Source organism: Nicotiana tabacum, chromosome 6 (assembly GCF_000715075.1).
Source record: "Nicotiana tabacum cultivar K326 chromosome 6, ASM71507v2, whole genome shotgun sequence".
Classification (NCBI taxonomy): Eukaryota; Viridiplantae; Streptophyta; class Magnoliopsida; order Solanales; family Solanaceae; genus Nicotiana; species Nicotiana tabacum.
This window is the reverse complement of record NC_134085.1, coordinates 184,043,565-184,068,985: the sequence shown is the minus strand read 5'-3', so window position 1 is coordinate 184,068,985 and position 25,421 is coordinate 184,043,565. Positions and strand designations below refer to the sequence as shown.

At 39.2% G+C, this 25,421-nt stretch overlaps 1 protein-coding gene across 6 annotated transcripts; it reads left to right on the top strand.

Moving 5' to 3' along the window:
- On the top strand, positions 1-24,962 carry LOC107799213 (uncharacterized). Of its 6 annotated transcripts, XM_075256109.1 has the most exons (3): positions 4-608; positions 18,844-19,611; positions 19,690-24,962. In XM_075256109.1, the coding sequence occupies exon 3, from the start codon at positions 23,652-23,654 to the stop codon at positions 24,588-24,590; it is 939 nt and encodes a 312-aa protein (XP_075112210.1). In that variant the 5' UTR covers positions 4-608; positions 18,844-19,611; positions 19,690-23,651; the 3' UTR covers positions 24,591-24,962. The 6 variants fall into 6 exon arrangements, 2 of the variants coding, with proteins under 2 accessions (XP_075112210.1, XP_075112209.1); XR_012711044.1 differs by lacking the exons at positions 18,844-19,611; positions 19,690-24,962 and adding an exon at positions 17,063-17,850 and having other exon boundaries at positions 1-608; XR_012711046.1 differs by lacking the exons at positions 18,844-19,611; positions 19,690-24,962 and adding an exon at positions 2,005-2,355 and having other exon boundaries at positions 1-608.
- Positions 24,963-25,421: the final 459 nt, after the last annotated feature.

Here is a 25,421-nt window from a genome sequence, read left to right as displayed (position 1 = left end):
CCCAATTCTAATCTCTTCCACCAATTAATCTCTGTATCAACACCTGTATATCTACACACAAAAAAGACCTAAAAATAGATCAAATTTTCCTCCACCAAAAGAAAGCAGCCGCACCCCTCACATGGAGACACCTTAAGAATAAAAAAATATAGCTAAGAGAGCAGTTGCTCATCTAAAATCCAACACCTCTTCTTCTTCTTGTCATTTTTTTTATCAAAATTTCCCATCACTTCCAGTGATTCATTTAATTGTTTGCCAAATTGATGCCAATGCCTTCTGACCATGCTAAAATCTCTTTCACTTGGTCAAAAAGTGTTCATTCCAGTTTGAAGCAAGTCTTGCTATAATCCAAAAATCCAAGAGGGATAAGAGGTTTTGTCTGCAACCTTAAAGATATCCTATGTTGTGATGGTATTTCTCTTCAGAACGGATCTCTTTCTCGAATTAGTTCTCAATGTCAAAAACAGAGGCGCTTTTCTTTTGCTCCGCCGAGTTTAAGTCGAGGTTCAAGGTTGCCGGCGAAAGGTTCAGTCCAGAATCTTGATTGTCAGCTCGTATGTCAATTCTTGTATTCCGACAGTATTGACATTTGTGAATCGAAATATGAGGTTCTTTCTTTAACTTCCATCTTATTAATGGTGTTACTTGTCTCTGTTAGTGCCTATTTGTATGGTAAATTTGCAATCCATCAATTTTCCTTCATCTTTATTATAGCTTTATGGTATTCTTGATGATACATTGAGTTTTGAGGCTAGTTTGATTTGTCAATTTGTGAACTTTATTCCCAGATCTCACCTTATTTGTTCTTGAAATAGAAAGCATGATAACTTTGTTTTTCTTTCATGATTGTCGCTGCTTTTGATACAATTTTTTTTCCATTATGTTTTCTTATTTGTTAGATTCAATTTAATTTTGAAAGTGTGTGGTTTAGAGAAATAGTTTGTTTCCAGGTTTCACATTGGTTTTACTGCTCCATTTGTTTATCCATACAAATTGCTAGGATGGTATGGTCAATTAGTCTTAAAAGATTTGGGCCTAAGTTGCTTAAAGCATTCATATGGGCCATAATGTGGGTCTCGAACCAAAAGGAATTTGGGCCAAATAATAGATCATGCTAGCTAGCCTATTTACTCCCCAATATTATCTTGTCCATAAATTCGGCATTACAACAATCTCAAAGATTAGGAAAATAATTCAAAGGCGCTAGTTGCTTTAGGCGCAATTAATAATAAATCATCGTGGCTATGAGTACGATTCCCATGGCATAGTTGCGATATATAAATCTAATTTCGGGTGTGCATTTCATGTGACCCGATCATAACTTCAAATAATAATAAAAATAAATATGTCGTAAATCGCGGGTGCATTTCATATGGCGCGGTTTGCAATGTGTACCAAAATGACAAGTGTACGACAATCGTGACTTGTTCCAGAAATAACTCCATAAATAAATAAAAGCGGTTATAAAAGTTAAAAATTACACAATAGGTTTAAACACATGAAATAAATCAGATAATTAGGCCAATTATTAATAGTTGAGCAACCGTGCTAAAACCACGGAACCCGAAAATGCATAACACCTTCTCCTGGGTTAACAGAATTCTTTACCTGGTCTTCTGTGTTCGCGGACCAAAAATAGAGTCAATTTTCCTCGATTTGGGATTTAAAATAAACTGGTGATTTGGGACACCATAAATTATTCCAACTGGCAACTCTGATCAATTAAATAATCCCATTTTGATTCATGTCACTTTAATTGGAAAAACTGTCTTATCCCTCTCGGGAAAAGGGAGGTTTGACGCCCTAATTGGCTATTATCCCCCAAATAATCCATAAACCCTTTCGATTTGTTTGTTAAGATATTATAGATGATCTTATAAATGACTATACAACAGGAATAGGCCTAAAATCTTTTACATATGAGGGGTATTTTACATTTGGGATTATATATGGTCGAAACCGGGCTCATCTATTGCATGACAGATCGGGGCTGAAACATGATAGGTTAAAGATCGACTCCGGATTATGTCAAACCAAGGTACGAAGTTAAAGCATGTGTCTTCATGATCATCGAGCCCGTAGCTCCGGAACCGACGCCGACTCCGATCAAGCTTGAGGAAACACTATCGGACAAAATAACGGAAAGCCGAAATATCCGTAACCGATCAGATATCACGGCAAAAATCTCGGCACGTGTCAATGAGAAACTGACTAATTAGCAAATCATGAGATTTCTTACCTTTTGTAGAATGGTATCTAAAGTAGGATTCCCCTACTATATAAAGGGGGTCTGATTATTTGTAATACACATTGTAACACGCATTTAAAGAAATAAATTATTTCTAGTTCTTATTATCTTGTTATTCTGTTCTAACATCGATTGAGGCACTTTTTGATTCGGGGGTGATAAGCCTTCAAGGCCAACACTGTTCAACTTGTGTGGTTTGCATTCACTTTTCCTTCATTGATTTCAACATTAATCTATTTTCTCAATTTGTGTCAAATTATATCACGTATCCTTAAAACCGCGTATAAATTCAATTGTTATCCGATTTTAAGGGTAAACAGTTTGGCGCCCACCGTGGGGCTAAGGATAATAGTAGTTATTTGATACGAATTGCCATAACACACACTATTTTTCACTTGTTCTTCGAAGTGTCTTTTTTTCAAGCTTAAGCTCAAATGTCAAACTCACAATTAGCACCTCTACCTACTAATGGTGTGTCTGGTCATCATGGTGAAAACAATAACATACACCCGGTAATAAGGTAGCACCTGTTTATCCCGTCGGAATTCCAATTGCGGACCCGTTGAACGCTAATTTGCATGTGGATATCGACACAAGCCTCCCTACTGACCCGGAGAAATCTACGGAGAATCTTTGAAATGTTGCAGGCTCAACAGGCGGTAATAGCTCAGTTACAAAAGCAAAGCTGCGCTCTGAGCAAAATCGAGCCCGGCTATTCTCAAGAGATCACTCGTAGGGAGAAATTGGTCGCGAAAAAATCGAGCGGCAACAAATCGGGTAACAACCCCGAGATCATAAAAATGCCCGAGGAGCTGACAAAATGGATAGAATCGAGGGAAAAGAAAATCGAAGCAAATGACAAAAAGGTGAAAACCTACAATTCTAGGGTCGATCATATCCCGGGAGCGCCGACGATATTGAAATGCTTGGATTCCAAGAAGTTTGTACATAAACCTTTCCCTCCGAGTGCGGCTCCAAAGCCGATCCCTAAAAAGTTTTGCATGCTTGAGATTCCTAAGTACAACGGAACGACAAACAAAAAGGATAATGTCACTTCATACATATGCGCCATCAAAGAAAACGACTTGGAGGATAATGAGATCGAGTCTGCCTTGCTGAAAAAATTCGGAGAAACCCTGTCAAAGGGAGCCATGATATGGTATCACAACTTACCCATAATTCTATTGACTCATTTACTATGCTTGCAAACTCTTTCGTGAAAGCACACGCTGGGGCTATCAAGGTTGAAACTAGGAAATCGAACCTCTTTAAAGTGAGGCAAAAGGATAATGAAATTCTCAGAGAGTTCGTATCTCGATTTCAAATGGAATGGATGGACCTGCCACCGATTGATAATGACTGGGCCGTTCAAGTTTTTACCTAAGGACTCGATGTTCGGAGTTCGGTGGCTTCACAGTAATTGAAGCAAAATCTGATAGATTATTCGGATGTCACTTGGGTTGATGTGCAAAATCAATATCAGTCAAAGATCAGAGTCGAAGATAATCAACGAGAGGTTCTTTCCAGGTTCGTTTATCCTATTAGAACCATCGATAGAGTCGACAGAGATATTGATTGTGAACCAAGGTCGAACAGGGATCAATACCAGCCGTACAATGAGGATCGAAGAAGCAATGGATCCGGACGGAGTTCTATGAAAAATAAAATAAGAAACAATAGAGGCCAGAGCAACCGGAGACTCATGAGCAAGAATGGTTTCGACTGGCCTATCGGACCTAAAGAAGCACCAAGGTTGTTAGAATATAACTTTAACATTGATGATGATGCTATTGTATCGGCTATCGGATGCATCAAAGATACCAAATGGCCTCGACCTCTACAATCCGACCCATCCCAAAGGGATCCAAACCAGATGTGCAAATATCATGGCACTCACGGCCACGTAACAGAGGATTGCCGACAGTTGAGGGAAGAGGTAGCCCGATTATTCAACAACGGGCATCTTCGAGAATTACTAAGTGACCGAGCTAAGAATCATTTCAAAAATATGGACTTTAATAAGTAAATTGACCAAGAAGAACCTCAACACGTCATTCATATAATCATCGGAGGGGTCAATGTTCCTCAAGGTCTGATGTAAAGCGCACCAAAGTATCCATCACAAGGGAGAAACATACTCGAGATTACATACCAGAAGGAACTTTGTGTTTCAACGACGAGGACGCAGAAGGAATCATGCAGCCACATAATGATGCACTGGTAATATTTGTACTCATGAATAAATCTCGAGATAAATGTGTGTTAATTGATCCAGGTAGCTCGGCCAACATCATAAGATTGAGGGTCGTAGAACAACTAGACCTACAGGACCAAATCGTTCCTGCAGCCCGAGTGCTAAACGGATTCAACATGGCTTGTGAAACTACTAAGGGTGAAACAACATTACCAGTAAACACAGTCGGGATCATCAAGGAAACCAAGTTTTATGTGATCGGAGGGGATATGAGGTACAATGCCCTGTTCGGGGGACCATGGATTCACAACATGAGGGCAGTACCCTTGACCCTTCACCAGGTGCTAAAATTCCCAACGCCATGAGGGATTAAAACGATCCACGGGGAGCAACCGGCCGTAAAGGGAATATTTGCAGTCAAAGAAGTGATTCTGGTATCAACACTAATGACATCGACGGAACCAAGTTCGAACACAAAGTAGGAAACTAAATAGCAATTATCGACACCAGCCACGACTCAATCGGATAAACATGGGACCGATGAAGATGATAATTACGAGGTTCCCAGATCTTTTATAGTACTCGATGATTCTGATACTACAAAATCAATGGTCGAAGAGCTGGAACAAGTCACATAAATCGAGCATCTACCCTATCATAAGGTATACATGGGCACGGGGTTAACCTCCGAGCTCAGGAAAAAACTCATTCAATATCTCATAGCTAACACAGATTGTTTTGTTTGGTCCTATCTCAAAATGACCGGGATCCCATCGGAGATCACCACTCAGAAGCAAAGCCTGGACCCGAAATTCCATGCAGTGAAGCAGAAAAGGAGACCCCAGTCCGAGATCAAACATGCTTTCATCAAGGACGAGGTAACTAAACTCCTTAAAATAGGGTCTATTCAGGAAGTTAAATACCCAAAATGGTTAGCAAACGTAGTAGTAGTTCCTAAAAAAGGGAACAAACTGAGAATGTGCGTGGATTATAAAGATTTAAATAAGGCATGTCACAAGGGCTCTCTTTGCCTAACATCAATTGCATGATCGATGACACGAACGGCCACGAGATCCTCAGTTTTCTTGATGCCTACTCTGGGTACAACCAAATACGAATAAACCCGGATGATCAGGAAAAGACCTCCTTCATCACTAAGTATGGCACATACTGCTATAAAGTAATTCCATTTGGATTAAAAAATGTCGGTGCCACTTACCAACGCCTAGTAAATCAGATGTTCAAACAACAAATAGGGAAATCCATGGAAGCTTACATTGACGATATGTTAGTTAAGTACCTACGAGCAGAGGACCGTTTAAAGCATTTACAGGAAACCTTCAGTATATTGAAGAAGTACAACATGAAGCTAAATCAGGAAAAATGTGTTTTCGGAGTCGGATCAGGCAAATATCTCGGGTTCATGGTATCCAACCGAGGAATAGAGATCAACCCCAACAAGATCAAAGCTATCAAGGATATTACGGTAGTGGACAATGTGAAGGCCGTGCAAAGGCTGACCAGGCGCATTGCCGCCCTAGGGCGATTCATCTCAAGGTCCTCCAATAAGAGCCACCAATTTTTCTCGTTACTGAAGAAGAAAAACAACTTCACATGGACCCCGAAATGCCAACGGGCCTCGGAAAAACTTAAGTGATATCTATCGAGCCCGCCACTACTTCACACACCGAGGGAAAACGAATAACTATACTTGTATTTGGCAGTATCGAAAATAGCGGTAAGTGGAGTCCTAGTTCGGGAAGAACAAGGTATGCAATTTCCAATTTGTTATGTTAGCAGGACCTTAGGTGAGGCCGAAACTAGATATCCTCACCTAGAAAAATTGGCGCTCGCTTTGCTAAGTGCCTCTAGGAAACTAAAACTGTATTTTCAGTGCCATCCTATACTTGTTGTGAAAACTTACCTATTTGCAAAATATAATGCATAAATCCGAACTCTCGGGACGATTGGCCAAATGGGTCGTAGAAATCAGCGGGTATGATATTGAGTATCGACCCCGGACAACCATTAAATCTGAAATTTTGGCAGATTTCATGGCCGACTTTATGCAGGCCCTAATACCTGAGGTCGAAAGAGAGTTGTTGGTAAACTCGGGGATGTCTTCGGGAATTTGGACTCTCTTTAGAGACGGTTCCTCGAACTCAAAGGGGTTTAGACTTGGCATCGTACTGAAGACACCAACAGACAACGTAGTTAGACAACCCATTAGAATTGTGAAATTGACTAACAACGAGGCCAAATACAAGGCCATGATTGCATGTTTCAAACTAGCCAAAAGCTTGGAGGCGGAAGTGATCGAAGCTAAGTGTGACTCCCTCCTTGTGGTAAACCAAGTTAATGGAACATTCAAAGTTAGAGAAGGTCGGTGCCCTTGCAAACTTAGGGTCATCGGTCGAAAATGACGAGCTCAACTCGAGGGCAGTCGTACAGCTCATGAGATCGGTAATAGAAGAAGGTCATGCTGAAATAAACTCTACAAGCCGAACTTGGGATTGGAGAAATAAATACGTAGAGTATTTGAAGACCGGGAAACGGCCCTCAAATCCAAAAGAATTGAGGGCTCTGCACATAAAGGCAGCCCAATTCAGCTTGTCCGAGGACGGAACCTTGTTCAAATGAGTGTTTGATAGCCCGCTAGCAATATGTCTGGTACTGGGAGATACTTGGTACATTCTGAGGGAAGTCCACGAGGGCACCTGCGAAAATTATTTAGGTGCTGAATCATTGATTCGAAAGGTAATCAGAGGCGACTATTACTGGATCGACATGGAAAACGATGCGAAAGAGTTCATACGAAAATGTGACGAATGCCAAAGACATGCTCCGATGATTCACCAACCTGGGAAACTATTGCATTCGGTCTTGTTAACATGGCCATTCATGAAGTGGGGAATGGACATTGTTGGCCCTCTCTCATGGGCATTGGGTAAGGCTCAATTTATCTTATTTATGACTGACTGTTTTTCTAAGCGGGTTCAAGCACAGGCATACAAGAAGGTCAAGTAGAAGGAAGTAATCGACTTCATTTAGGACCACATCATATGCCGGTTCGGAATTCCATCTGAAATTGTATGTGACAACGGGAAACAATTTATCGGCAACAAAATGACCAAGTTTCTCGAAGATCATAAGATCAAAAGAATCTTATCGACACCTTATCACCATATTGGGAACGGACAAGCCGAATCGACCAACAAAACAATACTCCAAAACCTTAAGAAAATGTTAACTGACGCCAAAGGAAAATGGAAGGAAATCCTACCCGAAGTCCTATGGGCATATCGTACGACCTCGAAGTCCAGTACTCGAGCCACTCCGTTCTCGTTGGTTTACGGCGTCGAATCTCTAATACCGGTTAAAGTTGGAGAGCCAAGTATTAGATTTCGATATGCAACAAAGGAATCAAATAACGAGGCCATGAATATGAGCTTGGGACTTTTTGATAAAGGCACAAAGCCGCCCTTGTTCGGTTGGCTGCCTAAAAGCAACGGATCGAGAGATATTACAACGGAAGGGCCAACCTTCGATACTTCAACGTCGGGGACTTAGTGCTAAGAAAGGTCACGCTGAACAACCAAAACCTGAGTGAGGGAAATTTAGGACCGAACTAGGAAGAGTCGTATCATATCATCAAAATCACCAAAAAAGGATCCTACAAGCTCATAACGATGGACGGCGAGCAAATACCAAGCAATTGGAATGTAACTCACCTAAAATGATACTATTGCTAAGGTACGACCCCATTCATTTTATTTTAATTATATTTTAGACTAACACTTGCAGGTGACCGACAAGAAGTAGTACAAAGTTTTAGGTCTGAAAGCACGTGTTGCACTATTTTTCCCTTGAACCGGTTTTGTCCCAAATGGGTTTTCCGGAAAGGTTTTTAATGAGGAAATAATGGATCGTGCTAACTTAGAATAAAATGTTGGTCATGGATCGGTGTTAAGTATCGGATCAACAGTATCCAAGGCTTCTCTCTATGATCACAATCGAATACTAGGGGGTATTACCCTCGGATATCAACTTTAGTAAGGAAATTACTTTGTGATGGAAGGGTCTCGATAGGTAGGATTTATTGTAAAGGCCAAACGGTCAAACGAAACGTGCCCGCATAGATTGCTCGAGCCCTATCATAAAGCATGTACGCATGTATAACTGTTTTACACAAGAATAAAGAAAAGTATCTTCATTGCAATCATCTTGTCTTTTAAAAAAAAATTATTTACATTTCTTAAGGAATTTCCTGCTTCCGATCCCCTAATGGTAACGAGCCCAAGGGCCACTTTAACTTGAGATCGAACATCACTCTCTCACTCGGGGACTGCTGTCCAAAAACAAACTCGAACGGTTCAAGCTATTAAACATCGGGGGCATAAGACCTATTAGGCAACCCTCAAATTTTAAAGGCCACAGCCATCCCCACTCGGGGACTGTTTTCTTAGGCAAGCCTGGAGACTCGGGAAAGCAAGCCCACTAGGTGACACCCAAACTAAAAGACTACAACCATATTAACACGGCTCGGAGACATCCGAGATCCGTAATAAAAATAAGGCCTTCAAAAAGAAAATTTTCATAATCAGTTCTAAAGAATACCCTCGATGAACTATAATCCCAGCTACTTACTTTGGGAGGAAGTTTCCGGTAACACCGAACTCCCAAAATGCCTTAAAACAGATTAATGTAAAGGCAAGGTTTGTTTGAACCTTCGAATATAACTTGATTATTTCATTCTAAGGCATTTTTGATCTTTGTGAATATAAATAATAAAGCAAAGGAAAAATTTTGAAAGCCGTGAAAGGGAAAGAAATCCTTATATTCATACAAAACTCTTTTTACAAGGTCCAAATAGCCCGATAAATTTTTTTACAAAGGCTGAATGGCCTCAACAAAAATGCAAAAAACAAAAACATCTAACGGCCTAAGTGGCCTGGTCCTCATCGGGGGCAGCATCTTCACCCTCCGTATCTTCCCCGCCTTCGGACTCGCTTAAATCCTCGGACTCATTATCATCCTCGGGATAAGCCAACCTTTTAGCGTCAACTTCGAGCTCTTTGGCATTCTCGATCTCAAGTGATAGGTCGGAACTTCGAGCATGGATTTCCTCGAGCTCCTTACCTCCGACTTGGCCGCTTCAAGCTCCGTGGCCAGACTTTCTCGATCAGGGATGGCCAAATTCAATTGGGACTGGAGCTCCTCGATTTTCTTAGCCTATGCCAAGGACTTCTCCTTAATACCTCGGAGTTTGACTTTAGCCGAAGCCAGTTGGGCCCGGGCGGTCTCCTTTTCTGAGGCTAGGCAATCCATGTTCTTTTTACATTCTTCGGCCTCAACCACATCTACCTCTTTCTGGAGCTTCCCGATCTTGTCGATTTTTTGTTGGACCTGCGGGTTCAGAACATTAGTCACCATGTTCGATTCGTCGTCACTAACTTCAAAAATTCTTCTTACCTGCTCAGCCAAGTCGGCATGATTTTTCCGAGCCACCTCTAACTCAGCCCGAAGGACCTTAGCCTCCCCTTTTCTTTGCTCACTGAGAAGTTTGTAAGTGTTTTTTTCTTAGTGAGCCATCGGATCTTGGCCTCGTACTGGTTCAGCTATTCCCGGTATCAGAGGAACGTTTCATAGTGGAGTACCGAAGCCTATAAACACAAGGAGAAGAGTTACAATCATCTAAAAAATAATCTAAGTGCACACTAGAAATTATTAAGAGGTATCTGAGGTTACCCGATGTAATGCATGTTGGTCTTTGTTAAGCAAACAAGGAACTTCCACCTCGTTCATCTTGGCCTGATACTCCTTAGTCACCAAGTACCGAAGATAACTGGACACCCCCACGGGGGCAGAAAGAACCTTGGCATCTTCCAGAATGGACATAACAATTGATCGATTCCGATCAGGATTCAAACTCGAGGCTGGGAACCGCTTGACTAATTTTGGGCTCAAGGTAGGTCCACTCGATGGACTCTTCTATGGCACCGGTATATCACCCAACCCGGTGATGTCCTCTGTAGCGGTAGAGTCTACGTCGTCAAAGAAATTGTTAAAGGGGTATACCGCCCTTATGGCTTTTCGGTGGATCGTTCTTTCAGTGCCTAAGCATTGGCAATCATAGACTCAGTAAATAATGGCAAACCGGAGAGGTCTATTACTCCGGGTATGCCTTTCAGAGCACTATCCGATGTCTGGGAAGAACCGGCTACAATCTTATTATCGGCCTCCCAATCTCAAGGCAGAGTGGCCTCACCCCCTTCTGGTTCGGGAGCTTCGGCTAAAGCTCTCTCATCTACCTCCCCAAATCGAGATGATTCAGTTTCAGCACCCGCCAGTTCGGAGGCCTCTCGTATCACGACAGTTGACCACGCGCGGGGCACCAACTTGGAATTCTCTTCTTCTTCTTTAGACTCGTCCCTCAGCCGTTGGATTGCGTCGGAAGGTAGAGAGCTGGTAATTTTCTTGGGTTTGCGCGCTAGCCTCCTTTTAATTTTTTTATTTTCCGAGCTCGGAGAACTCGGGGCCCTTTTCCTTTTCTTCTCATCACCCTGCCTCGGAGTAGGGGACTCGAGAGGCAAATCCTCGTCACTGTATGGATGCCTTATAGAAACATCCTTGGGGGTACCTGCAAAAGAAAACGTTGTCACACCTCCTTTTTACACCTACACCCCCGGAAAGAGTATAAAGGAGTTTTTCCAATTAAAGGACAATCGGAACAGGATTTAATTATTGATTATTCAGAGTCGCCACTTGGGATATTAATGGTGTCCCAAGTCACCGGTTGCATCCCGAACCGAGGAAAAATATGACTCTGTTAACAGTCCGCGAACCAGAAATCCGGGTAAAGAATTTTGTTAACCCGGGAGAAGGTGTTAGGCATTCCCGGGTTCCGTGGTTCTAGCACGGTCGCTTAACTGTTGTATTTGATTTTATCTGATTTTAATACATGCTAGCTTATATGCCTTTTATTAATCTTACACCGCTTTTATTATCATTATTTTTAAGAATTGCGACGTCATGAGAAACGCATTTCGAACCACGTCGCAATCAATGCACTCGTAGTTGTCAACACATTTCGACTTCGTCGAGATTTGGATTTGAGTCGCATCAATGCGCACTCTAATTTTAAGAAGGTTATTTAATTAAATCGTGCCTAAAGATACTAACGTAGTGTTATTTTGGGGAAGAGCCATGAAGTTCGCTAAACGGCCATCCCAAATTCTAATTGTTTCGATAATTATTTACTAAAGGCCCGCATTTATTTATATTTTTTTCGGTGAGGCTCGTCTTCAATTTGTGAAACTCTTTTCTATCATAATTTATTTTTAGGAATTACGACATCATGAAAACATGTTTCGAACCACGTCACAATCAATGCACCCATGATTTATCAACACATTTTGATTTTGTCGAGATTTGGATTTGGGTCGCATCAATGCGCACCCGAGTTTAGGAAAGTAATTTTTAAGTAAGTCGTGCTTAAAGATTCTAACGTATTGTTATTTTGGGGAAGGTGGTGAAATTCACTAAACAGCCTTTCCAAGTCTACACAATGAAATAATTATGCTATTAATTACTTGAGGATCCTAATTGATTAGGCCTACAATTTGTTGAATTTGAATTTGAATATCCGGGCATGAATGCCGAATAATGGGCTCTGAGCCCACAAAGCCCAACTCCTGCCATTGCACATGCTGTGGGCACAAGCCCTTAGAGCACTTAGGCGTTAGGTATGAAGCAGGCCCAATATTTGGCTTGCAATCGTACAGCCCAGGGATCGAATCCTTGGGCACCTTTTGATTTAACTAATTTCTTGGGCTACCTGCTAGTATGCCAGGCCCAAAACTGGCCCAATATGAGGCTGTTAAATATGTGATTCATACTTGACCAAACTTAAAATCAACCATGCGTATAGAACTCCAAATCAACTACAACTTTTGCAGATTTGACTTCAGCATACTGTGAAACTTAAACAAATTAAAAATGACAATTGTATAAACATGAAATGCATAATTTAAACAGCCCACACCCTGGACTATATACATGAATCTAAATACCCAAATGCCCACTTACTAACTAAAATAATCAAACTCATGCTGGACAGTTCATCAGTCTCAATTATACAAATCAGTTATTGGCTCGAATCAACACCAGCTAAATCAATTAGTAACAGTCAGACAATTTAAACAAACTAAACTATGAAAAGGCAATCAACAGACAATGTTTCCAAAGGCAACAGAATTCCAGTAGCATTCTCATTTTTCTCCACTTCAAACTTGGAGTTACATAGATGCGAGTCAAGGAAATGTACCTGGGAATTGTAATGAAAATAGAGAAAAGGAGAGGAATCAGCTATTTTCAACAGCAACAAGCAACAAACCCAGCAATGTTACACCACAGAAAAACAGGCATATTGCTTTGAAAACCAGAAATATAAGCAAATTCCCACAGAGCAGTTTAACATACTTCCATCATACCCCTGACCCTCACAGCTGAAACCAAACACACCTGTGATACTGCTAGACCCCAATACCCGGCTGAAGTCCAAAACTAGTAATGAAACTGTGAAGTTGTTTCAGATTTCTCCATATTTTGATGTTTTTGTTTTCTGAATAGTTTTGGAAATAAAATGCTGATTGAAATCAAAAGCAATAATGAAGGCTTAAATTGAAACTTAGAGCTCAAGGCATAAAGATGGAGAGCAGCCCCTTTTCCCAAGGCATTTTATGCCCTTTTATAAGCAAACCCAAAGAGAATAGATTAGGTTCTGATTTGCCAATCAGTCCCTCCCTATTTTCAATTCAGTCCCTCTAGTTTTATCTTGCTAAGCAAGTAACTGCACTACAATTATTAAAATTTACACTTGAACCCCATTCTAGAAGGCCCTAAGGTATTCCTCTACCCATACAATACCTATACTGCCCTTCCCTATACCTTGATATTACTATTCCTATCAGAACTACCCTTTTCCATACCCAGATTACCCCTGAAAGCCTTTCAAAATCACTGAACCTACCCTCATCCTTAACAGCTATACCCAATACCCTAGCCCAATCTGAAACTAACTGAAATTAATCAACTAGCATTCAGAAACCAACTAATTAGACTAACCAAAACCAATTCTGTTCAATTATACCACTCAGACAAGCTAAACGAAATTAAACTGAGCTTAAGCTACCACGATTAATATTAAATGAACTTAAAACTAATTCTTAAACCATGAACTTATAAACATTCAACCAAATATCAAGCTCAGAATCAACAGTAATTAACAAAACTTAAACTAACACATTCAAACCATAAAATTAACAGAACAAATAACGAAACAACTACTGTAAATAATACTTCAATCATGCGAGTAAAAGAAGCAGTAAAAAAACTCACAAAGGCATAAGGGCTTCCGGCCAGTCATGAACATCTGAATCCTTTCAGATTTTTGACGCGTAACATCCCTAACCATATGTTCTGACAAGAGAACACATGGTTAAGGATACTACAGTTCGAAATCAAAAGGATTTGGTTTTAGGGTTTGGCCAGAAATTCTTAGATCTAAGATTTGGGCCGTTTCATGGTGATTCGAAAGAAAACAACCACGAATTAGTGTTGAGGAAGGGCTAGGGGTTGTGGGGTGTAATTTTGGGCCGGTTTGGACGAACTCGTCCCTTGGCCGGAAAACTTCAAATTAAGATTCGAGGAGTTCCGGCCTTGTTCGAGGTGAACCAATGGGTGTAATGGAAAGAGGAGGGTGAGGGGGATTTGTGGTGTTAACCTCGGGGTAAACGGTGTAAGTTGTGTTCACCGCCGGCGAGGGATTTAGGGCGGCGCGGATTAAGGTTTGAGGAGAAGAGGTGGGGTGAAGAAGACGAGGCAAATGGGGGTAGGGGGAAGGATTCGGACACTTAAATACTAAGAACCTCGTCAGTTCCGGACCGTTGGATTGATGAGATCCAGCGGTCCTGATTTAATGACCCTGAAATGACACCGTTTCGTCTGAAAGGGGGGGGCAGACCGGGTAGGGACTTGGGCTGGACTGAATTGAAATGTTTTTGGGGTGTCTGGGCCTGAGCAATTCCCTTAATTTGGCCAAAATTTGGGTCTTTTATTAAGACCCTAATTTCTAACCTTACTTCCTTTTTATCTTCTTTTTATAATTTTTATAATTTTTATAAAGATGTAAACTAACATGAAATCCTGATTTTTCAAAACAAAGACTAATTAATTCCTAAAATTGTTCAAAAATAATAAAATCATTAAAATGCAAAAGTGAACTATTTTTGTGATTTTCATGCTTTGTTCTAAACAAATTAATCCCTAATTGATACTAAAATATAAAACTAAAACCTAAATGCAAAAAATGTGTATTTTTGTATTTTATAAAAATTAACACGCACAAATAAAATGCAACAATTATCAGAAGATGACACCAAAACGCACAAAAATTGTAAAAATAAAGAAAAATTATTTTGTTTGGGATTTTGGGAATTATTCATATATAGGGCAAAAATCACGTGCTCACAAACGTAACTAATAAGAACTCAATGATATGACGAAAAAATCAAATATTATTAAATCAGGAAAAAAATTACCATAGGAACGGCCCTTCCACCAGCCCTTCGACAATTTGTGCCACGCGCACTCGGAATAGGGTTTTTGCGACACGAGATCCTCGACCCACTCCTTGAGTCGAGGAACTGCATTCGGCATACGAGTAACGAATGCACCACAAAACATCGATAATAAGGGAGGAAAAAAGAAAAACGATAAACAAAGTCTTTAAGTTAAAGTTATACTTACGTTTCATGTTCCATTTCTCGAGAAATAGCATGTCCTCGGCCAGGACTAAATTCGAGGTCTTCGCTTGAACAAATCGGCCCATCTAGCCTCGTTCTCGATCCTCGTCTATATTCGAGAATGGGGCCTTACTGGCCCAGTGGGCGAGTATTGTTAATCCCCCTCGATAGAGTCGGGGACTGTACAGACGCATGAGATAATCGAGGATAAAGGGACACCCCTTTTATTTTGTTTACAAAAAGCGGAGGAGAATTACTATCCTCCAGAAAGAGGGATGAATTTTACCGAGGGTCACCTTGTACCTCTTGTAGAAGGAAATGATGACCGGGTCTAAAGGGCCCAACGTGAAGGATATGTGTAAATACATAAAAAACCTCCACGTGGGTAGTAATTGCTTCCTCAAGTGAAGGCACCACCATATGTTGATCAGCCAGTTGTAATCCTTTTTGACCTTGGAGAGAATATCATTGGTGATCGAGCATATATATCTCGAGACCGGCTCGCATTGACCTGGTACCGAAGAAGTTTTTTCAACCTTGAAATCAGCACCGATCGAGCACCCACAAGGAACAAACTCTTTAGGATAAGGTTCCACTACTGGTCCCTCGCCGGCAGGTCGTGATGAAGAGGCAGTCTCTTTTTGTGGAACTGTCTTAGAAGTTTTTGCCATTTTTCTTTTGAATAGAGATGAAGAAGAGGAAGTTAAAAGGACACGCTTAATGTTTTGGAATGAATATAAGCAAAAATTCTTGCAAAAGCGTCAAGAAATCTAGTACAAGTGTTAGAGAATGCAAAGGTTTTTTAAGAACAAGAGTATAAAAGGTTTGAATGAACGAAAGTTTGTGTATTCATAGTTTGCAAACGATGGTTAAAAACCCTTAATGGCCGACCAGCGACTAACAAACATTAAATGCCATTAAAGACGTGACCGACAAGACATTTCATCAATTTTGTCATTTATGGAACGAGGAATCGAGACGAAGATCGGGGGCTCATATCGTTTCCTGTCGTGACTATCTGTATATGGTCGAAAACAGGCTCATCTATTGCATGACAGATCGGGGCTAAAATGTGATAGGTTAAAGATCGACCCCGGATTATATCAAACCAAGGTACGAAGTTAGAGCATGTGTATTCAAGATCATCGAGCCCGTAGCTCCGGAACCAACCCCGACTCCGATACCGATTGAGGAAACATTATCGGACCGAACAATGAAAGGTCAAAATATCTATAATCGGTCGGATATCACAGTGAGAATGTTGGCACGTGTCAACGAGAGACCGATTAATTAGCAAATCATGAGATTCTTACTTTTTGTAGAATGGTATCTAAAGTAGAACTCCCCTACTATATAAAGGGGGTCTGATTATTTGTAATACAATTGTAACATGCATTCAAAAGCGATACACTGTTATTTCAAGTTCTTATTATCTTGTTATTCTGTTCTGACATCGATTGAGGCATTTGTTGATTCGGGAATGATCAAACTTCAAGGCCAACACTGTTCAACTTGTGTGATTTGAATTCACTTTTCTGTCATTGATTTCAATATTAATCTGTTTTCTCAATTTGTGTCATATTATAACACATATCCTTAAAACTTCGTATAAATTCAATTGTTATCCGATTTTAAGGGTAAACAGAGATCAAGATGATTGTATTAACATTAACAAGCATATGTATAGTAGTTATTGGTGATAGGCTATAATTGCGTATTTTAGTCGCTTGTTACACTCTAATTTACTGCACTTTAATTGAATTTGAGCTTTAATCGCTAGTGTTTTGCACTAATTATGTCTTTTATGCCTTGAAGGAGTGATTTCGAGCTATGTAGATGTTATGGAATGAATTCAAGTGATTTTAGAGCTTTGAAGTCTGAGTAAAAGCCCAAGGAATCAAGCCGGGATCGTGTTCAGGGATCGACGAATGATAGTTAAGAACGAAACGAAGAATCGAGCAGGCATACGGTGCATTGTCTAGTAAAATACACATAACATTTTTCTCAAAACTCCGTTTGGACTACACAAAATATCATTGGAAATCTATTTGAAAGGGATACAACTTTCGTGTTTTGCATTTTTGCAAATTCCCACTACCGCGGCACGTGGTGAGGCGCGCTTTGCACCGCACTTGTGGAAATTTTCTGTAGCCTGTCAAAATCATCAATCTGAGCTTTTCCACTACCTCCCCACATGGCGCGTCGCCCCGTGCGGTGCGGTAGTTCAAATTTTATAGAGTGAGTGTCCTATTTCGCACGGGAGAAGGTATTTTCCTCTAGGCCCGACCCTATTTGGTATAAATACATGTAAAAATGCTATTTTGAGAAAGTAGGACATACTTTTGACATAATTTAGACCTAAGGAGGCTAAGGAGATCGGGGATTCAACCTAAGGAGGAAAGAACACGCTAGGAGAAAGGCGAAGAATTCTTCTACGAGTTTTCACTTCCTTCTTCCTATTTCCATTATTGGTTATGAATTCTAGTATTGTAATTATGCACACTATTATGAATAGCTAATTTGTTATCTAGGGTCGTGATGGAACCTATTGGAGGATGATTTTCCCTTTACATTAATATAGATTTGATGTCGCTTTTTCTTTATTTGTTCAACTATGTTATTATTGTGGTTGGTTGAAGAGACCTCAATTAGTTGTGCCTATTTAGTATGTATTACTTGGGAGAGAGTGCATATTTAGGTAGTTGTTGAACAACATCACTCCCGACATATGTGAGGAATCAATAACCAAGGGTTATAAGGTGGGATTAGGGATAACGAAACCTTTGGTGCAATCTAAGTGAGTTGTAATTAAAGCCAGCTAGCGTAACTCGGGAGAGTATGTCTAGTAAATTGTCGTAATTACTCAGGAGAGAATTACAACACGCAGAGCGCTCATGATCGGTAGAGAATACTTAGACGAAATTATAGAAGACATAGTGGGAATGATTCCGACAACTGGGAAAATCATAACTCTAGACCTCCTTAATCTTTTCTCCAACCTGTAGTATCTTTAGCGTTAATTTACTATTTTAATTTGTTAGTTATTAGTTAAAGACAAAAATCTAATATCTATAAGTTAGGAATTGTTCATGCTTGTCTTCTTGGTGATAGTGAACAACTGTAGCTAAATCGTAGTTCTTTGTAGGATTCAACTCCGGACTTGTAAACCGGATTATATTTGCAATGACCGCTTAGTCCTTTTTATAAGGCATAATTGGGCGTGATTAAATTTTGGCACCGTTGCCGGGGAACTAACGATATAGTTGTAGGTGTACTTATTTCTAGGTTTCAAGTTTGAACTTTTATTTTTATTTTTGTATTTGATTTTAATTTATTTTTTTGGTTTTACTTGTTGATTTTAAAAACATGGGATCATGGAATTATGAGAGTTTTGATGTTGGTAATTCTACTTTTAATCCTCCTTATGCATATTGTGATGAAAACCACCCTTGGCGAGTTATGTGCACTAACTCAATCTTATGTTTTGAATGTGTGTGATATGTGTGGTGGTCAAGATGGTTACTTTTATGGTTGTGCTTATATTTCTTATCTTCCCCCAACCCCTTACTTTGATAGTTTTTCTTTTTCTTATGAAGTTAATAGGAACAAAAAACCCAGGTATGAGGACCTGAAAGAGATCGAGGATATGCTAAAGTGTCTTATGGAATAATATGATGAGATACAACTGCGGGTACAAAGGCAAGGGGCAACTATTCACAACTTGGAGGCTCAAGCGAATAAATTAATTGAACCTTGTAAAGCACAACAAGTTGACATTGTGGATAGTAGCCAATATGAGTATGAATTGGCTGCAGAAATTGCCATTATAATGGAGGATTTAAAAAAATACGAGGATGAGCTACAGGAGAAGGCCAGAGTAGAACACCAACAATCAATCGAACTAGATTTTGAGGATGCCGATCTCGTAGAAGAGATACTAGAGTCAACCAAGGATATTGAGGACACATATTTAGTTGACTCTATTGTCATTAGTGTTGAGAATGAAGACAGTCCAATGATCATGTAGTTGAGCGTATTGTCCACACTCTAAGTATTTTTCCACATTGTGTTTGGATGATGATCTGGAAATAGAATTGTCCGAGCCACTTGAGGATTCAAGGAGTAAGGAACAAGATGCCTACATTCTGGAATGCTTCTTGCCAGAAAGTCGGGAATACACATCTCATCTAAAGGCCAAGAAGTGCAGAATACTACATTGTTTTATGGGGCCAGTCAAATTCGTTCCACCACCCCAGGAGCATGATCGTAGAGCAGAATCAAAACTAGGGGTTCAATTCATGAGTTCAAAGTGGAGGCAAAAAGTGATTTGCGTCGTGCCGCGACATTAAATCAAGCGCTTGCTGGTAGGCAACCCAGCTTTATTGCTTTCTTTTATTTTTTTAATTATATTATTTTTGTGGTGTCGATTTTTGATTTTCTAGGAGCATAAGTTGCAAAGCTATTGGAAGGATGCAACAACAAACCAGATGGTTGGAACTAAGTGTGAGGTACCCGCACGAAGGACTAAGCCTGGGAGAAGTCTGAGTATCCCATGAGCTGCTAGTGCTTCGGCCTTTGGCCTACCAGGGAGTTTTTTTTACCCTCTTATTAGTTATGGTGTGCATTGGGGACAAAGCACAATTTTAAGTGTGGGGTGAGGAGATTGTCTGCGTGAATTTCTATGCTATTTTAGGTGTGTTAGTTTAATTGAATATTTTTTATTTTTTTAGAAAAACAAAAAAAAGATTGGACTTTTCTTGACAATGGATATCCTAGACAATTTTCTCGAGGGATTTAAGTCTAAAGAAAGAAGAGATTTTTTTTGTAGGTAGTGTAGTAATTTTTCCTTGGTTTTCCTTTGTGCCGCGATTCTTTTTCAAGGGTTTTATTTGAACTGGGTGTAGTTAGTTTTATCTTTTAGGAGTAGGAGCTAGTGTGAGATGAATTGAATTACAGTGATATCTCTTGACTTTGTCATGCCTTGAGAATAGTGAGTACTTTAGTTGTGACGCTTAGGCTCTGTTTTTGACTCTTGTAGAAGTACCTTAAATCGTAGATTCTTAAATTTGCTTAATTGTTTTAACTGGAGTGTTGTGATAATATGAGTTATGTGCCATATCTGTGTGAGGTTTGTATGTATTCAGTGCATTGTATTTGATGTCTAGAACTTGCCTCGGTGTGTTTGCAAAGCGAAATAGTAGTTTGTTTATTCTTGGAAGTGATATAAGCATTTCTTTGTTGAGCCAGATATGTATATTTTACCCGCCTAATTGTTATATATCGTAGTTAACCCCTTTGAGCCTGTAATCCTGTTTCTTTGGCAACCACATTACAAGCCTTATCTAATTGTTTGAATTAACCATCTATTTGAACATTTTAACCTCTCATGAGCACTTGAATAGTTATGAACTTTGTAAAAGTTAAAGTGTGGGGTGATTAGTTTGGCTTTTGAGTGAACTAATGAAATAAGGAGAAAGGTGCACGGTTTTGAATAAGTAAGAGCCACCTGAATTAAAAAAGAAAAAGAAAAAGAAAGAAAAAATAGATGTATTGCTGTGAAAAATATTCTTTGATTGTGGTAACTCTTGATGTAATTGTACTTAAATAAATTGGGAGTTGATGTATATTGATGTGAAGGTGGAGTCATGGTTTGACATAAGCATGGGCTTGAATGTTAAAGTATATGTATTAAAGTACTTAGAGAGGTATTATCACTCTTATATCCAAATATATCATACCCATCCCGCAGCCTACATTACAACCAAATAAAGTCCTACTTGATCCTAGACTAAATGAGCTCAATTAGTAGAGTAGTACACTACAGGCAAGCCTATGGTGCATCTTTTGTGGCATATGAATGATGTTTCTGAGAGTGAGTGAATTCTTTCTATTTGAAGTTCCTAAGTGTTCTTAAATTTTTTTGTGTGGAACTACTCTCTTTGTTGTGTGAGGGCACTTGATTCATGAAGGAAAGGTAATGTCAGTGACCTCTATGTTAGAGTAAGTGGGTGAGTTGTGAATAATGCGTGGTACTTGTGAGTCAAATCTTGAGGTGAAGATGTTACACTTTTGTGCTTAGTCTATTTTAAATATTCTTGGTGTGATGAGTTAGGAGAATTGTTTAAAAAAAAGGTCGTGTCTATATGAAGTGTAGTTTGATTGCTCGAGGGCGAGCAATGGTTTAAGTGTGGGGTGTTGATGGTAGGCTATAATCTCATGTTTTAGTCATTTATTGCACTCTAATTCACAACACTTTATTTGTGATTGAGCTTTAATCGCTAGTGTTTTGCACCAATTATGTGTTTTATGCCTTGAAGGAGTGATTCCGAGCTATGTACATGTTATGAAATGAATTCAAGTGATTTGGAGCTTTGAAGTCTAAGTAAAAGCCCAAGAAATCAAGTCGGGATCGTGTTCGGGGATCGACGAATGTATAGTTAAGAACGAAACGAAGAATCGAGTGAGCATACGGTGTATTGTCTAGTAAAATGCACATAACGTTTCTCACAGAACTCCGTTTGGGATCCACAATATATCGTTGGAAAGCTATTTAAAAGGGCTACAACTTTTATGTTTTGTATTTTCGCAAATTCCTACTACCGCGGCGCGTGGTGCGCCGCGCCTGTGGAAATTTCCTGAAGCCTGTCAAAATCATCAATCTGAGCTTTTCCACTGCCACCCCATGTGGCGCGTCGCCCCATGTGGCGCGATAGTGCAAATTTTACAGAGTGTCTTATTTCGCGCGGGAGAAGGTATTTCCATCTGGGCCCGACCCTACTTGGTATAAATATATATATATAAACGCTATTTTGAGAAAGTAGGACATACTTTTGACATAATTTAGACCTAAGGAGGCTAAGGAGACCGTGGATTCGACCTAAGGAGGAAAGAACACGCTAGGAGCAAGGCGGAGAATTCTTCTACGAGTTTTTCACTTCCTTCTTCCTATTTCCATTATTGGTTATGAATTCTAGTATTGTAATTATGCACACTATTATGAATAGCTAATTTATTATCTAGGGTTTTGATGGAACCTATTGGAGGATGATTTTTTCTGTTACGTTAATATAGATTTGCTGTAGCTTTTTCTTTATTTGTTCAACTATGTTATTATTGTGGTTGGTTGAAGAGCCCTCAATTAACTGTGCCTATTTAGTATGTATCACTTGGAAGAGAGTGCATATTTGGGTAGTTGTTGAACAACATCACTCCCGACGTATGTGAGGAATCAATAACCAAGGGTTTAAAGGTAGAATTAGGGATAACGAAATCTTGGGTGCGATCTAAGTGAGCTGTAATTAAAGCTAGCTAGCGTAACTCGAGAGAGTATGTCTAGTAAATTGTCGTAATTACTCGGGAGAGAATTACAACACGCAGAGCGCTCATGATCGGTAAAGAATACTTAGGCGAAATTATAGAAGACATAGCGGAAAAGATTCTAACTATTGGGGAAATCATAACTCTAGACCTCCTTAATCTTTTCTCCAACCTGTAGTATCTTTAGTGTTAATTTACTATTTTAATTTGTTAGTTAATTAGTTAAACACAAAAATCTAAATATCCATAAGTTAGAAATTGTTCAAACTTGTCTTCTTGGTGATAGTGAACAGTTGTAGCTAAACCTTAGTTCTTTGTGGGATTCGACTCCGGACGTGTAAACCGAATTATATGTGCAACGATCGTTTAGTCCTATTTATAAAGCATAGTTGGGCGTGATCAGTTATCTCAAAGTACCTCAATAGAGTTGTAGTAATGCCCTCTCCTATAGTTGCCCATGTCTTTAAAAAAAAAAAAAAGAGCATTGAGCCCATCACAACGAGGGGCCTTTATTTTTGTTGTTTGTTTGAATATTTTGACCTTGGTAATTCTTTTTAGAATGCATATGATAATTACTCCAATGATATACTAACTCATGTTACAAAATGATTATATGTTCTCCTACGTGTTTGCAATATATAGTTAATAATAATTTTATCTTTGTTTGTTCATATCTAAAATTTGGCCAATTTGGTGTAGAAAATGCTCCAAGCTAATTAAAGTCAACCCGATGAAGTAAAAAATAAATGCTAGAGTAATAAAATACGAGAATGGGAAAATTAATTCGTCATAGGAAAAGGTTACTTGGTGAACAAGTAACAAAAGAACCCCTAACAAGGAAAGAAGACTAAACCCTAACAAAGAAACAAGTATATAAATAAACCCATTAAACCACCAAACTATAAACGGAACAAATAATAAAAGGGAAAAAGAGCCACGAGAACAGGCAATAACTATATATATATATATATATACAAGTTTTATACACATACTAGGAAAGAAAAATAAGGATCGCTTGTATACAGCAGGGTTTTGGTTCTTCTTCTCAAAGCTGAGCGCCTCCGCCGCAGGAAGCGGTGCGTACGCCATGTCCCGAATTTCGCACCCGAAGCGAAAGATTGAAGACACCATTTGGGCAGCATCAAAAAGGTTGCAGAATTACCGGAGCCGCAGGAGAAGACGTAAATACAAGAAATCTGCGGGCGGCGCCAGTGAGAAAACTGAAACGGAATCAGTAAAAAATCAAATGTTTGATTCAGCTGATGCATCTGATATTTTTTTGGAGAATTTTGATGTTATGTGCGACAAAAAGGACGATGAAGATGAAGAAGATGTAGAATTACAACAAATTCTGTTCTTCTCAGCGCAGTTCCACTCAGGAAAAAACTTGAACTTGGGATTATGCTCAAAAGTGCAGGGTAAGCAAGTTATAAACACGCGCTATTCTGTTATTTACGGGTCAATTAGCACTGTGAATAGCATTCGCGAAAAGGGGGAATCGTCTTGCACTTATTGTGAAATTTGTGACGATGCGAAACCCCCTAATACGTTGATACGGGGCAGCAGTTGCAGGCACTATTATTGTGAAGAATGCATAAGAAATTATATAGGAGAAAAAATCGATGAAGATATAAAAGAACTGAAATGCCCTGTTTCTAGTTGCAAGAGAATTTTGGATATTGAGTCTTTAATGCCGAAAGATTTTCTCGATCGGGTAAAAGATGCGATCAGAGAAACGGAGGTTTTGGCTTCGCCACTGGTAATCGAATGCCCCTTTTTGGATTGTACAGGGGTTTTGATTGATGATAAAAAGAGGTTTTTGATCCGGGCGTGTCCTAAATGCTGGAGAATATTCTGTGTTATGTGTAGAGATTCATGGCATATGGGAATGTCATGTGTTGATTATAAGTTACAACTTAATAATATTGATAGGCAATTGTCCTTATTCTTGTGGGGATTGCGAGATGATGATGACGAAGAAGATGATACTGGAAAAGGCAATTCCTTGATCAAAATTTTCCTGTGAAAAAGGTCAAACTTTTTTTCTCGAAGACAATTTTAGTTAGTACTATGACATTATTTAGCAATTAGTATTCTGGATTCAGGCGAGTTTCAGCGGTTGATAATTTTTTACTTTATATGCAGAGTCTTTTGTTCGATTTTAATTAGTGGTTAAGTAGATGATAATGCTTTTGTCTTGAGTTGGTTTTGTGGAAAACGCTTCAATTGCAAGTGCCCATGTTTCTATAGTAGTAATAGTAGTAGGCCCAAGTATGAGTTGTTGACTTGGAAAAGAAATAGTTGGGCTGCTAATGCAGGCCTAAAGTCCATTGTCAATTTAGCCCTACATCTGAAACTCTGTATTTTGCTCAGCATAATATAGTTTCAGGTGTACGCATATATATTCACATGTATTCGCGCTGCTGTATTCATGAATACAACTACAATCAGGGTAGTATATATCATAAATACTTATTTTGCTATAAAATATAAAAGGTAGCTATATAAAATAATATTTTAAAATAATTTTAGTTTATAATAAATAAGGTGTATACCTTTGTTACAGGTAAAATTTCTAATTATATGACTTCTATTAAGCCTTCTTTTATTACTTGTTATTCTAGAGAATATTTTGTTCTGATTGGTTCTCCTCAATTTATGTTTTTAACAGCAGAAAATGGTTTAATTCGCTCTTGAATTAGATGTATGTTGGAAAAAAGTGCTTGAGCGAATAATTGTAGCTCTATTAGTTACAAGGGAGTGTATCAATTTCTTTTGCTGTCAATTTAGTTTAATATCTAATAGCAGGTTGTTTATCATTTTTATCAAGTTACCAATTATGATTTTTCATATAAAT